General features: G+C 30.9%; 5 protein-coding genes across 10 annotated transcripts; all 5 read right to left on the bottom strand.

Moving 5' to 3' along the window:
* Window positions 1-597: 597 nt before the first annotated feature.
* LOC148178509 (alpha-tocopherol transfer protein-like) lies at window positions 598-2,160 on the bottom strand. Its single transcript, XM_088030125.1, has 5 exons — window positions 1,782-2,160; window positions 1,590-1,737; window positions 1,184-1,547; window positions 1,033-1,135; window positions 598-979 (listed from the first exon to the last, which is right to left on the bottom strand). The coding sequence occupies exons 1-5, from the start codon at window positions 1,900-1,902 to the stop codon at window positions 849-851; spliced, it is 867 nt and encodes a 288-aa protein (XP_087886251.1). The 5' UTR covers window positions 1,903-2,160; the 3' UTR covers window positions 598-848.
* Window positions 2,161-2,492: 332 nt separating this feature from the next.
* Window positions 2,493-3,913, bottom strand: LOC148178508 (clavesin-1-like). The gene is made up of 5 exons (XM_088030431.1): window positions 3,590-3,913; window positions 3,378-3,525; window positions 2,974-3,337; window positions 2,823-2,928; window positions 2,493-2,768 (listed from the first exon to the last, which is right to left on the bottom strand). The coding sequence occupies exons 1-5, from the start codon at window positions 3,708-3,710 to the stop codon at window positions 2,641-2,643; spliced, it is 867 nt and encodes a 288-aa protein (XP_087886557.1). The 5' UTR covers window positions 3,711-3,913; the 3' UTR covers window positions 2,493-2,640.
* A 1,733-nt stretch (window positions 3,914-5,646) lies between these two features.
* LOC148178507 (alpha-tocopherol transfer protein-like) lies at window positions 5,647-6,750 on the bottom strand. Its single transcript, XM_088030124.1, has 5 exons — window positions 6,612-6,750; window positions 6,420-6,567; window positions 6,020-6,380; window positions 5,869-5,974; window positions 5,647-5,818 (listed from the first exon to the last, which is right to left on the bottom strand). The coding sequence occupies exons 1-5, from the start codon at window positions 6,730-6,732 to the stop codon at window positions 5,691-5,693; spliced, it is 864 nt and encodes a 287-aa protein (XP_087886250.1). The 5' UTR covers window positions 6,733-6,750; the 3' UTR covers window positions 5,647-5,690.
* Window positions 6,751-6,914: 164 nt separating this feature from the next.
* LOC148178506 (alpha-tocopherol transfer protein-like) lies at window positions 6,915-9,555 on the bottom strand. Of its 6 annotated transcripts, none has more exons than XM_088029839.1 (7): window positions 9,425-9,555; window positions 9,309-9,363; window positions 7,989-8,131; window positions 7,798-7,942; window positions 7,396-7,759; window positions 7,243-7,348; window positions 6,915-7,194 (listed from the first exon to the last, which is right to left on the bottom strand). In XM_088029839.1, the coding sequence occupies exons 3-7, from the start codon at window positions 8,107-8,109 to the stop codon at window positions 7,067-7,069; spliced, it is 864 nt and encodes a 287-aa protein (XP_087885965.1). In that variant the 5' UTR covers window positions 8,110-8,131; window positions 9,309-9,363; window positions 9,425-9,555; the 3' UTR covers window positions 6,915-7,066. The 6 variants fall into 6 exon arrangements, with proteins under 6 accessions (XP_087885965.1, XP_087885964.1, XP_087885968.1 ...); XM_088029838.1 differs by having other exon boundaries at window positions 7,989-8,121; XM_088029842.1 differs by having other exon boundaries at window positions 9,512-9,555.
* Window positions 9,556-13,033: 3,478 nt separating this feature from the next.
* Window positions 13,034-14,221, bottom strand: LOC148178505 (alpha-tocopherol transfer protein-like). Its single transcript, XM_088029423.1, has 6 exons — window positions 14,101-14,221; window positions 13,909-14,056; window positions 13,504-13,867; window positions 13,345-13,450; window positions 13,178-13,298; window positions 13,034-13,103 (listed from the first exon to the last, which is right to left on the bottom strand). The coding sequence occupies exons 1-6, from the start codon at window positions 14,219-14,221 to the stop codon at window positions 13,034-13,036; spliced, it is 930 nt and encodes a 309-aa protein (XP_087885549.1).
* Window positions 14,222-14,325: the final 104 nt, after the last annotated feature.

Raw genomic sequence — 14,325 nt, 5'->3', positions numbered from 1 at the left:
TACTCATGTATTATTTAGAATACATTATAATTTATTTATGTTCTATTTACCTACTGCAATGTGCAATGCAATAACATTTTTTTCCATTGTTTTTTGTAGTAGTTTATAATTCACTATTCTTCGAATAGACCAAGCAACGTTGTTTGCAGATAAAGTTTAAAAAAACATGTAAAATTTTGTGCACTGAATATTGCCATTACTAATTTCACTTTTTATATTAATAGTTATTTATGACTCTAGTGTGTTATGTGCAAAAAAGTTTAGTTTATTTTCGAGCGACGTAGGTGCGAGTGACTAATTTTCTTAAGTGACTTATAGGCATAACAAATGAGTTCTATATAAAATTTTATTCAACACATCTACAAATATCTTCTAGGAGTAAAAATAGTTTGAATTTCTAAATCAAGTCCAAAACCTTATTCCATTTGAAATAGCTTTGGCGTGGTTGACAGAGGACTTAATCGACCCATTGTCGCTCATGAAAATTCTCTACATTTACTATTTCATAAACCATTTTAATTTAATAATTTAATTGTTAATTGTATTACTTTGTACTTACTAGTGCAATTAGATATGATAGTTTTATGTGCATGTGTTAGATGAAATTAATTAATTAAATATATTATTAAAATATTTAGTTCAAAAAGTTTTGACTCTGTTCTAAATGTTTTAACAGTTATTTATTGTAAAAATGTTTTTAATATTTTCAAAAAGACAAAACGTGACTAAAACACGAATTTTATCCACAATTTCAATTACACAAAATGTGTTTTGTTATATAACTCCCATAAGACTAAAATAATTTACATTAGTTAATACGAGGTAAAAGCCAAATCCCTCCAAAGATGTCATCGAAACATGTTCTGAATGGTTCCAAAAAATGATCTCTCTTTTTTAACCCTTTTACTTTCATCAGCTGTTTGTGTTTCTAGCCACTTCAAAATATCAAAATTCCTCAATACAGTTTCTATATTTTTCTCTAAAATCATAACATGAGTCAAGTGTTTGTACCATTTAAATAAATAACTTTACCATGTACTTCTTTCATTGGTGGTAAAAATCCACCATAATCCTCCATGAAACATTCCTTAGGAATATATTCAAATAACGTATCTAAATTTACATGTAAATGTATCTAAAAATACACAATAATTTAAGTTATCAATTCAAACATTTGACTAACCATGTTGTTGAGTTCTTTCTTCATAAACGGTTTCACCAATGCCATAAATCGTTGAGTAATTGGAATACAATTTATATTATGCACACTTTTCATTTTTACCGGAGCCGCTTCTTGACTAAAGTACATTAGCTGTCTTATAGTTAAAATGTTAATTCGCAGCAAATGTCCTAAACAGCTATCTACCATGTCGACTACCGAAATAAAACCGTTTGCGGGCCCAAATTGATGAAAATACAATAAAATTACTGCTACCAAGACTTTGCAGTGCTCTAAACAATTATACAGTTCTGGTCTGGGGTCTAATAATCGAACAAATAATATAGCATCACCTTCGGGAGTTCGTTTGGGCATAAAACCTATAAAACTGCAACTGGGACTTAATTAGAATGTTCGAGAACGTACTTACCATGATTCCAAAGTTTTTTTAACCATGTCTTCAGTTACATTTGTAAACAAACTGGAAGTGTTTTTAAACTTGAAATATTTCTCAATTGTTACTTTCGTTGGTTCTAACTCATAGTAACAACTATTGAGAAAGAGAATTACTTGCAGTTCTAAAACAAAAAAGTAAAAAACTATTTTTTAGTAAATTAAATACCTTTGATGTTGGGCAGATGTGGCTGTGTTTCCACCCACTTCGTCAACTCTTCTACATCTTTTTTCTTCAGTTTTTGGTCTTCACTGTATATTTTTGTAACATCAGCTAGCTTTGACGCCATTGTAAAATTCAGAGGTGTTGCCACAATATTCACCTTGTATTTTTATATTTTGATAATTATTTGTTTGTAAACAACGTTTTTATAAAAAATTGGTTTTGGAACTGACATTATTCGTTTTGTTAAGGAGTGCACAATAGGTCTGGCCACTATACAACTATGATGGTCATTATCTTATCACTGACAATAAAATTCAAACCAATTCAGGAAGGTCTTTTCCAAGGGTCCAAAACTTATCATTGATATACTGGAATATTAAATGAGCGATAAGTTTCAGAACTAAATATAAATCGTGCCTTAGAAAACCTATTTACTTAAAGTTTCAATTAATTGAAGTACTTTTAAGTATTTTTTTTATATGTTTGAAATTGGTCTCAAAACAATAAAAGGTACAACCAAATTTTGTTATTATAATTAATACGACTCGTAAAGTGAAAACGCAGTTAAACGTGTTTTGCAAGCTGACAAGAAATCAATGTAATATGAATGTTAAAACGAGTATTACTTGGTACATAATTAGTTTTTTAAAAAACTAGATCAATTACTACTGGAATTCTCTAGTCACCACAATGAAAATATGAAAAAAAAAGAAATTAAAAGTTTAAAGTGTGCTATTATTTATTTGCATGCCTTAAATTGAAACGATTGTTTTTTATATTAGCAACTATCTATTATTGCCTATTACCTATCAATAATTAAGGACCTACGAGTAAGTTAAATACATGTAAACCGGTCGAAAACTTAGGATCTAAAGAAAATCCAGCTAATAAAAGAATTTGCTTTCTGGATTTGTTTACTCTCGTCCACTCTTTGCGTTTCATGCCATTTTAACAGCTCCCAGTGCTCAAAAAAGTTCGAAATGTTTCTTTCTAAAATATATTTTTTTAAATTAACTAAATATTAATCCATAAAGCCATATCTACTAGCGAGTTCTGCAATTGTTGGAAGATAACCGCAGTATTCTCTAGGCAAACATTGCGGAGGAACATGCTCAAAAAAAAGTTCGTACGAATCAGAATGAAATCTGAGCTAAAAGTAACAATGAAATTTATAATTCAAAATAATATCTCTCACCTTTTCCTGAAGTGCCTTCTTCATAAAAGGCTTCATCACTTTCAACATGTGTTGAATTACCGACGAAGAATTAAGCAAATAAATATGTTTTATTTTGGTATAAACCGCTTCTTGCACAAAATAAAAATACTGACTCAGCACTGATACATTCAATTTCAGCAAAAGTCCGAAAGATGCGTTTTTACAATCACAAACCACAATTAAGCGGTTTGCCGGTCCAAACTGGTGAAAATACACAACTATCATAGCTATTAAAACTGTATAATATTCTTGACAAATGAACTTTTCTGTATTGGAGTCGATTATCTTCAGAAAGAGAACAGCGTCCCCTTCTGGTGTCCTCTCGGGCATAAAACCTATGAAACTACATTCGAAGTTGAATAAGACTGTGACTTACAACTTACAAGGAAGAAAGAGTTCGTCTCACGACTTCTTCAGATACATTTTGGCATAAAGGAGATGTTGAACGAAATTTAAAATAATTTTCAATTGTCGTTTTAGCATCGTTTATTTGGTAAGTACAACTATGAAGAAAAAGGATGATTTGTAATTCTGAAAAGAAAAAAAGAACAAATAAAGATTTTGAGTTTTAGGGATACACATTTTTTGTACAAACCTTCAAGTTTTGGAAGATGTGGTTGTGTTTTTAACCACTGCGCAAGTGAGTCTACATCTTCTTTTTTTAGTTTTGGGTCTTTGTCGTAAATCAGTGCCACGCTCGCTAGTGTTTGACACATTTTATTAAGCTACTTGAATGAACTGTCTTATCATAAAAATGTTCTTATATCAACTTGAACAGTAATTATTATTATCGTTTAAGTAAATAGAAAATTGGTCTCTCAATAATTAAAAGTTGTTAGGTATGTTTTTATATAAATTGTTTTTAACTTCTTGTGACGATGTGTTTGTGAACTATTGGCTAGTGACTCTTTCTTTGAGATTTGAGTTTATATTGTATGGATATTTATTTTTCTGTTATGTTAGATAATTCTGTTATCATTGAAATATCTTTATAAATACATATAAGTGAGTGTTCAAGGATCCCAAAAGTAATTAATATCGATGAGGAAAATAAACACGGCAGCTTTAATTAATGTAATTATGTTTTTTATTCCAAATTACGTTTTTTAACCTTTACACTTATTTTATTCGTTATTTTTAGAAAAAAAACTTCTGACTCTATTTTCCGAAGCTTTATTTTCAATTTAATATTTCGATATAATTTCAACGTTTTACTTTATTGTAGTTTGTCTAAGTACTATATTTTATCTAATGAAATACAATTTAAAATAAAATCTACAACACTGAGAAAAATTTTTTTTTTAAAAATTGAGTATTTATAAAATGGTGGATGCGCCAGGACAATTTTTTGATTTCGTAAAAAATCAATTAAACTGAAAATCTTTTAAAAGCTTAACAGGCTTGACTGACAATTTCCTCCCACAATTTGGTGAGAAATTGAAAAAACTAGGAATAATTTAAAAACAATCAGAATTGTGTAATTCGGATTACCAAATAACTTATTATCACATAGCTGCATTTTAACACGTTCAGTGAGGCCGTGTTGTACTAATGATTGTCAACAACCTATTTTTTTATATTTTGATCAAAAAAACATTGAAAATGACGTTTTGAAAGTTTTGGATAAGTAGAGATAACATTTCCATGATAAGCATCCGATATAAAAAAAAAGATATTCTGGGAGAAGGAACCATCTCACCTTTATAAAAGTTTACATAAATTAAAAAAAAAACAAAATGCCCTTCAGTAAAATTCAAATATTTTTTAAATTTATTTGGAAGTTCCTATGCTAAATGCTACCTTCTAAGTACCAAACAAAGCAACAAAAATAGCATAAAAAGTAAGAAAGAAGTTGCAATAAATCATTGTTGTAGACCCAAGAATGTTAACGGAATCAACTTTGGACCTTTCCGATTTTTAAGGAAATTATTATAAACATCGGGTGATCAAAAAATTTTCAGATTAGGGTGGGTTATGGAACAATTTTTCCCGTCTGTAATTTAATCATATTAAAAATTTTAAAACTTAATGGCAATGTCTACTTTTTGATCACTCGTTATAAAAGTCGTCGGTGGAGTTAGTTTTTGACAAGTTATGTAAAAAACTAATAAAAATCTCGAAAACTAAAAATGTTTAATATTTTTTTGCATAGAACTTTTAAATTAATATTTGGATTTCTTGATGTAACACGTCATTATAAAGTTTGTGTTTGCTTTTTGATGAGTTGTTAATCACATTATTATCTCATACCATACTGAAGTTATATGACAAAGATTTTGGGGGCATTTAAAAAAAACTTGTTTTGTTAAAAGTTTGATTTATATGTTCACTAAATTGTAGTTTGTCGATAAATTTCTCGTTCTAAATATGTAATCCCAATGGTCAAAGATCATAAATAAAATTTTTGTAGCAACTGTTAAAAAGTTGTTGATCGAATAGATCAATTTGAAGACGTTTTGGTATCAATTTACATAGTTTTTACGGTCCATATAAAATTTTCGGCGTCTTCATTAAGATGATTCTGAACAAACAAGAAACTCTTCATTAACAAGTTTACTAAAATGCTTTATTTAGTATTTTTCTGCGGTGTTTTTAGGGATTATCTATTTTATTATTATTATTGCCGATAGCAATAATAGTTATAGAAAAAAATTACCACAAAACTTGAAATATAATTAAGTAAATTAATCACATGCTTAAGTTCTAAAGAAAATCCTGCCAAAAAATGAGGCATTTTTTTGTATTCGTTTACTTTCATCCACTTTTTGCGTCTTGTGCCATTTTATAAGGTCCCAGTTCTCAAAAAAGTTCGTAATGTTGATTTCTACAATCAAAATTTAACACCAACCATGTACTCTCCATATGCATACATACCACTTAGTTTTTCGGTTGTTGGAAGAACACCACCATAATCTTCAGGCAGACATTCTGGAGGAACATTCTCATAAACACTATCATACGAATCGGAATAAAGTCTAAGCTAAAATTAACAATAAAAGTTCTAAACCAAGACTATTTTTCGAACCTTGTCTTGTAACGACTTCTTCATCAAAGGCTTTACCACTTTTAAAATTCGTTGACCTGTTGGGGTAAAATTAATCAAATTTATATGTTTGATTTTAGTACATGCCGCTTCTTGCAAAAAATAAAAGAACTGGCTTAAAACAGATAGACTCAGCCTGAATAAATGGCCTAAAGATGCATGCTGACAGTCACAAATTACAATCAGCCCATTGGGGGGTCCAAACTGGTGGTGATATACAACAGACATAGCAATCACGACTTTCGCGCATTCTAGACAATTGAATTTTTCTGGCTGAGTATCAAACATCATCAGGAATAGAACCGCGTCACCATTTGGCGTTTCCGGCAAAAAACCTATAAAACTACCATCGACGTTGAATAAGACTGTGAGTTAAACTTACAAAGATGAAAGGGTCTGTCTCACAAGTTCTTCAGTAACGTTTTGACATAAAGGAGACGTTGAGTGAAACTTAAAATAATTTTCAATTGTCTTTTTAGCATCGTTAATTTGGTATTCGCAACTATGAAGAAAAAGGATAATTTGTAACTCTGAAAAAAAGAATTGAGACTTTTAGTCGTTGGAATACACATACCTGCAAGTTCTGGAAGATGTGCTTGGGTTTGTATCCACTGTGCTAATGAGTCTACATCTTCCTTTTTCAGTTTTGGGTCTTTTTTGTAAATTTGTTCTACGCTGGCGAGTGTTGGACACATTTTGTTAAGTTTGTTAAAAATGTTGAGTTAAATAGGGTTTGTAAATAAAAAAATATGTTCAAAGATCGTACATATTTATTGTCATTGAAAAAATATCACAAACAAGTTAATATCTACTTGTTCGCAATATTTCATAGAATTAATTAATATTATTAATGTTGTTTTCTGTTTTTGTTGATGTTGTTCCACAACTACTATCAGTCCAGTTTAGTTAGATTTAAAAAAAACATAAAAATGCCAAAATCGGGTTTTTTAAATAAACTGTTACTATGTATTAAACATAAGTACTTTTAGAATACATTAGAAAATGTTACAATTAATTTCAATTCAGCTCTTAGAACCTAAAGAAAATCTTGTTAAGAAATGACGTTTCTTTTTGCACTCGCTTCCTTTCGTCTACTTGTTGTGTCTCATGCCACTTTAGCAAATCCCAGTGCTTAAAAAAATTCGCAATGTTGATTTCTACAACTATAATGTAAGGCCAAGTATGACTGTTATTTAATGTCTTACCATTAAGTTCTGCAGTTGTCGAAAGGCGCCCACCGAAATCTTCAGGCAAACATTCTGGAGGAACATGCTCATAAAGACTCTCATAAGAATCAGAATAAAATAGGATCTAAAAAAAGCAATGAGCTTTCTAATTTGAATAATTTTACTTCTAACTTTTTCTTGCAACGACTTTTTCATACAAGGCTTTATTAGTTTTAATATCCGTTGGACTATTGATGCAGAATTGACCATATGTATGTGTTTAATCTTAACAAAAGCCCCTTCTTGTAAAAAAAACAAAAGCTGACTCAACACTGAAAGATTCAGCCTAAACAAGTGTCCCAAAACTGCATTTTTACAATCAGAAATCACGACTAGACTATTTGCAGGCCCAAACTGGTGAAAATACATAACTATCATAGCTACAATAACTGCCGAGTGTTCCAGACAATTGTACATTTCTGGCTTGGGATCAACTATCTTTATCAATAAAACAGCATCGCCATCGGGAGTTCTCTCAGGCATAAAACATATGAAACTATTTTTGACGTTGATTGACTGTGATTTACAACTTACAAAGACGAAAGGGTTCGTCTAACAACGTCTTCAGTTACATTTTGACATAAGGCGGACGTGCGAAATTTAAAATAATTCTCAATTGTCGTTTGGGCATCGTTTATTTGGTAACGACAACTGTGAAGGAAAAGGATGATTTGTAACTCTGAAAAAAGTAATCAATTTTATTTTCAGGATGCTTTTATTTTTACCTTCAAGTTCTGGAAGATGTGGCTGGGTTTTTAACCATTGACCCAATGAGTCGACATCTTTCTTCTTCAGATTGGGGTCATTGTGGTAAATCTCTGCTACACTCGCGAGAGTTGGACACATCTTGTTAAATCTCTACAATATGCTAACGTCCTTCAATTACGTTAAAAATGTAATTATTGTAGAGTAACGCTAATTAAGAGAACGTGTGTGATTGCGATAAATGCATAAAAAATTAGTTAGGTGCAAAACATGTTTTTAGTTTATTAAGTCATTTTATTAGAAAATACTTTAGAGCTCTAATAAATTCCGCAAAAAACATGTCAAAAACAAAGCTTTTCTTCTGACATAAAAATTCTAAATCACTCTTGTTTAATGTTGTGGAGCTCTCATTTGTATTCCAAAAATGTAATTTTACTCAAAATATGTTTTTGCTTATTTTTTGTTTAAGTTAATTTTATAGTATCTAACAAATTTAAATACAATTTTAAATTTCAAACAATATGGAAGTATCTTTTTGTTGGTGGATGCGCCAGGCCAATTTTTAAAAATATTTTTTCACTTTCAACACTGAGTTCTAATGAAATTTAATAAATATTTTGTAGATCACTTACGTCAAAACCTTTGATACGGAAAGATTTTGAAGTCGCATCAATAAATCATTTGCAGAGATGATTGACCTCTCCACAATACGATTGGGGATAAAATGATAAGTGATAATGGTGAACGTATATTTGAAACGACCGTTTTTCTTAAAATAACGATGTCTATTAGGTCTATTATTCTATGAGATTACAACTATTGTTGTCATAATTTTAACATACGCGGAAGGTCGAATTAACAGTACTTGCAAGACACTCACTACAATAAATAAATACAGCCGCGGACACAAAATCTTGGACGTCATTTTTCTAACGTTTTAAAAATTTGAGTGTAGTCTGTGCATTACTGTCATTGTCATTACTGACGTTTAAAAGATCAATGTATTGACAAGTTGTCAATTCAGAATTGTCATGACTGAAGTAGTTAAAGCCGATAAAATTAGAATAGTCTCTTTAGTACAGACTGGTATGATCTACAGTCCGGTCCTAAAAATATTGGAAACACCGAAAATTCTAATCATTTTGAAATAAAAAAATTAAAACTGTCAAAATTGACAATGCTACAAAGTAAGGTTGCAAATTCTAAATGGGGTTTTACACAATGTGACAATTAGATGACATTGACGTCTAAGATTTTTTGTCTCCGGCTGTAGAATCGAAGAACAAAATATTTGTGACGATTTTTTTAGAAATTACGAAGGAATATGTTGGCTATCTTACCTTTGTTCTAGTGTTGCTGATGAATAATTAAATCAAATGACCAGAAAGTAACTTCCTAAAACAAAGAAGTAACAATTGAATCTTAAGCTGTGATATAACGAACTGCACTAGTTAACCTTGAAATAAATTAACGAAATGTTGTAGATCTCGACAAATTTTACGCCTATTTATTATTAATGAGTTTTATAAAATTATGCACTCACAAACAGCACAAAAGTAGCAATGTGAAGATCGAATATAGTTGACTAACAATAGAATTTTTTAGGCACAAAGTTAATATATACATACCTAATGTATTCAAAGATAAAAGTAACAGAGGTCGTTACTGATAAGGTAGAAAATAAACGTTTTGTCGACATTTTTCAAGTTAAAAAAGTATTTGCATATAATGTTATGATACAGGATGTTATGGAAATTGCGTATTCATTTCCATAACACCCTGTATACTGATTTCCATAAAAAGTGTAACACCTGAATGGGGTGGGCCGATTTTGGTAAAATTTATACAAAAGTTCTATTTGCCCATAATAAACAAATGGTTAAAGTTGAACAAAATAACATACTTAATAATAAGTTTTCATCGATACTTTTTAGGTTAAACCTGCCCTCTTAACCATTTCCACAAGATCCGGTCGTCGAAAATCTATCCCTAAATGCTAAGAGTCGTAAGTGCCGTTCTTCCCTGTAGGGTGTCCTGATCCTTCCTCAGGCAGTGCCCTCCAGTGGCGTAACACGGTACTCACATTGAATCCAAGTGGAACAGCAATTTTTCAGAAAGAAAGACCACCCTCCAGCAGCCCAATAATTCCTCTTTGCTCAAAATCACTCAGTTGTTGAAAGTGTCAATTCTGAGAACCTGAGGCATTGTTTAAAAGGCTCTCACTAAGAATGTGTCGATACAACTGGTCTCCAATAAAAACACACTTAAAAGTACTGTCTCAAGAAGCAAGAACTCCGCAGGAAAACATAACCAGTTGAAATATCTTGATGAAATTTTAATCATTTCAATTTTATGCTGAAATAAAGCTTTTCTGCAAATCCGCTTTCAGCTTTTAAGTGTTGTATTTTTTATGGAAATCAGATATGTTGTCTTTTAAAGAAATATTTATGCTATAATTATAATGATTTTTGATTTTTGATTTTCGAAAATGATGAAGTGGGCCATGAAAAGAATTGTCACTTTATATTTCGAAAATCATTCAGTTTTGGTAATTTTTGTGTAATTGCATTTAACATTCCGTCTGTACAATTTACAATTTAACTTTGTAAGTAAACAAGTTGAAAATGTTTTCAATGTTTCGCGCTCTAAAAATTAAATTAGTCACACTTATTTCAGTGAATGATCGTAAATACAGAGTGTCCCAGAACTCATGACCCAGAGAACAAGGGAGGGTGCCGACAGCAATACAGATGGTAAATTTAAAAACAAAAATTACTTAAGTTTAATAGTATTCGAGTAGGGATAAAAAATTAATAACCAATCCCGGAAGCTTATTCTAGAAATGGAGTAAAATTTCCTAGGCAACGAGAGTGTAATGTTCATCTGACCAATGGCCGATAGTATGTATCCCTAGTTACCGATTTTCAAATGCTGTTCAGCTTCCGGATTGGCTACCGTTTTTTCGTCTTAACTCGATTATTTTTTGAGCTAGAAAATTTTTGTTTAGAAATTTTAGTTCAGAATTGTTGCCTCAATAAGCCTTTTTTCTCTGGATCCGAGTTCTGGGACACCCTGTATAATAAAAAAATATGGTTCTAGATAAAATGTTGTATTTTACTAACATGTTATCAAGCTATTGTTACGTATGATTGAAACACTCGTCTTTGGCTGGAGTTTCAATTCTGATTCTCATGCAATAATGACTTCGTAATTATACTCGTTAAAATACTACTCCCTCTGTCTGGAAATAAGTGTCCGATTTTGATTTTTCTTTTGGATTAAAGTTTTGTTAAGAAAGATTTAAAAACAACAACAATCACTGCCAGTTACATCCATATTTAATGTGACAGTACGTGCAATTTGGCTAGTTGTTGGGGTTTTTACCCGTAATAAATAATTCATTTGTTCGTCATTTGAACTAAAAAAATAAAACACCGGTTTGAAGAAAATATAGAAACTGCATATGAAAATTTAAGGAATTTGACGAAGAAAAAGCCTAAATTTGTCTAAACACAACCAATAAGGTTGTATCTTTTACAAGGAAGCAAAAAGGGTGTTCCGAAGTACATTTTAATCAAGAATGCTAAAAATTCAATTGTTCAAAGATTTTATATTAGCAGTGTGTTTATAAGTGATATAATTTATTGAGTTGTTAATTGTAACAGAAATACAATTTTTTTTAAAAGTGGACACTTATTTTCGAACAGATAAAAAGTTCAAATCGGACACTTATTTCCGAGCAGAGGGAGTATATTTTAAAACTATTCGAAAAGCTCAAAATTGATTTTTTCAGTGAGTTGTTCTTTCAAACCATATCAACAATACCAATATAGTACATATGTATATTAAAATACAAGCTTTATCAGACGTTATGAAAGAAGAATCTGAAAATTAGAAAACGAGTCTAAATAAGACGGGTTTTCTAAAGAATGATTGTGCCTAAACAATTTTTAAAATGCGTGTTTTATACAATTTCTACTTCGGACTATTTTTATTTATTTTTAACAAAAATAATGATGTTTAAAAATCTAATAACTTTTGTTACAGTTGGTATAATCAGATTGGGATGACACCCTGTGGCGTTTTTTTCCTCACGTTTTTGTGAAAAAAACAAACAACAAACAAAAACAGTAAAAACGGGCTAAGAATATCTAGCTAAATTGAGGTTCTAATCTCGAAAAAGTTTCCGTTTTCTTTTTTCGATTTGCCCTGACGTAGACACATGTCGGTGATTGATAACTGATAAGCAAATCCTTGAACCAAAATTCAAGATTTATCTTAATTTATTTGTATGTGTCAAATTTAATTTGGTTATCTTTAATTTTGTTTTTGGCAAATTCTATTATGTATTTTAAGTGTATTAGGTGTTTATCTATAAGCGTTCGTTAACAGTTATAACTGAAAACCAGTAGGAAATTATGGAAAAATTATTATTTTGCCGGCTAAGCGGCAAATACCGCAATCCCAATTTTTACAAAGTAAAAAAATATTATTAATTAATTAAACTAATTAAGTAAAATATATTTTTTAAAGTAAAAGAGCAATTTTCTATCGTTTGCAAAAAAAATCGTATATGTCATTAATAGAGTTCGGACAAAATATTCGGTTATCGCTTAGTTCACCCGCACTCTTTCCCACTATTGTCTTGCTCCGCCTAGATCTCCCTATCATAATAAGGTATTGATAAGGTGGGGTTCGATCGCGCTGTGATGTGCCCAGGACCGAATTAGGCTGAATATTTTGTCCGAACTATTGTCATTAAGAGTAAAAATGAAGCTTTGTGTGCTAAGCCTGTTCGTGTGTCTGCCAAATGTAGCGAGACAGACATATTAACAGGCGAAGCACACAAAGCCATTTTTGCTATAAATGGCATATGCGATTTTTTTTGCAAACGATAGAAAATTGCTCTATTTTACTTTAAAAAATATATTTTTATGCAGAATCATAGTGCAATGGAATCATTTGTATGGTTACGGTGGAGCCCAAGCATATAAAGTGCTGTGTTCTTCTTAAGCATATAAGTGAAACTTATACCCTGACAATCGCGCTAGATAATGTATCACTTTTATAACGTTTGAAAAAAAACTTTATTATTTGCCTTGATACCATAATTAAGTATTAGTAAGTATGGTACACTAAATTTGCATTTTAACAGTCAAAATTTCAATAAAAAAATTATGGAATCTGTTTCATAGTTCCATCATCAGACCACGAAAATAATTTCTGAAAAAATCCCTTCTCTTTCTTAACTCTTTTCCTTTCATCAATTTTCTGTGTTTCGAGCCATTTCAGCAGTTGCCAATGGTTAAAAAAAATCGCAACAGTACTTTCTAAAACCACGAAAATCACTATCAATTTACAACCACCATTCCTCACCTTTAAGTTCTTCAGTTGTGGGAAGAAGTCCCCCATAATCTCCAGGTAAACAGTCTCTTGGAACATGTTCAAAAAGACCCTCCCATGATTCACCATAAAATTTCGTCTACGGGAAAACATTCAATTCTTAAATTTCAGAATTTTAGTATTAAATCAAACCTTCTCTTCGTGAGACCTCTTCATGAAAGGTTTCACTATATTCAGCAAACGTTGAATAATAGGAGCAGTGTTGAGATAAAATGTATATTTAATTTTCACGGGAGCTGCTTGTTCCAGAAAGAAGACAAATTGACTCATGGCTGATAAATTTAGCTTAAATAAATGTCCGAAAGAAGTTCCTTTCGTGTCACACACGACAATCAAACTGTTTGCTGGTCCAAACTGATGGAAATGCAGAACTATAGTTGTTACAAAAAGTTTGAGATGCTCAAGACAATTGTAAGCGTCGGGTCTTGTATTTAATATCTTTAAGAACAATACAGCATCACCATCTTTAGTAGTTTTAGGCATAAAACCTGTAAAACTAAGGCCACATGAAAGTTATAAAAAAAAAGACAAATTTACAAGGTTGAGAATGTCTGTCGAATAAGCTGTTCGTTAAAGTCTTGAGCTAAAACGGAGGTGGTGCGAAATTTGCAGTAATTCTCAATGGTTATTTGAGCATCAGTTAGTTGGTATTTACAACTATGAAGAAAAAGAATAATTTGAACCTCTAAAAACAAGATAAAAAGCTTTGTGAACACATAAAATGATTACCTCTTAATTCCGGTAAATGTGGTTGAGTTTTTATCCAGCTTTGAAGCGTTTCAACATCAGTTTTGCGTAATTCTGGATAACTTGCGTAGATTTTTTTAACTTTGGCGAGTTGCGAGGACATTGTTAACAATTTTTTGAATTACATTGAATAAAATAACCATGAGTATTACGCGCCAGTAAAATTTTTAGGACGTAGAAAATAATTTTGTGTGATATAAATCTTTT

Source organism: Gnatocerus cornutus, chromosome 2 (assembly GCF_029298725.1).
Source record: "Gnatocerus cornutus isolate USDA-ARS CGAHR chromosome 2, icGnaCorn1.1, whole genome shotgun sequence".
Taxonomy (NCBI): Eukaryota; Metazoa; Arthropoda; class Insecta; order Coleoptera; family Tenebrionidae; genus Gnatocerus; species Gnatocerus cornutus.
The sequence above is the reverse complement of the archived record's forward strand: the minus strand, read 5'-3'. Positions and strand labels throughout refer to the sequence as shown.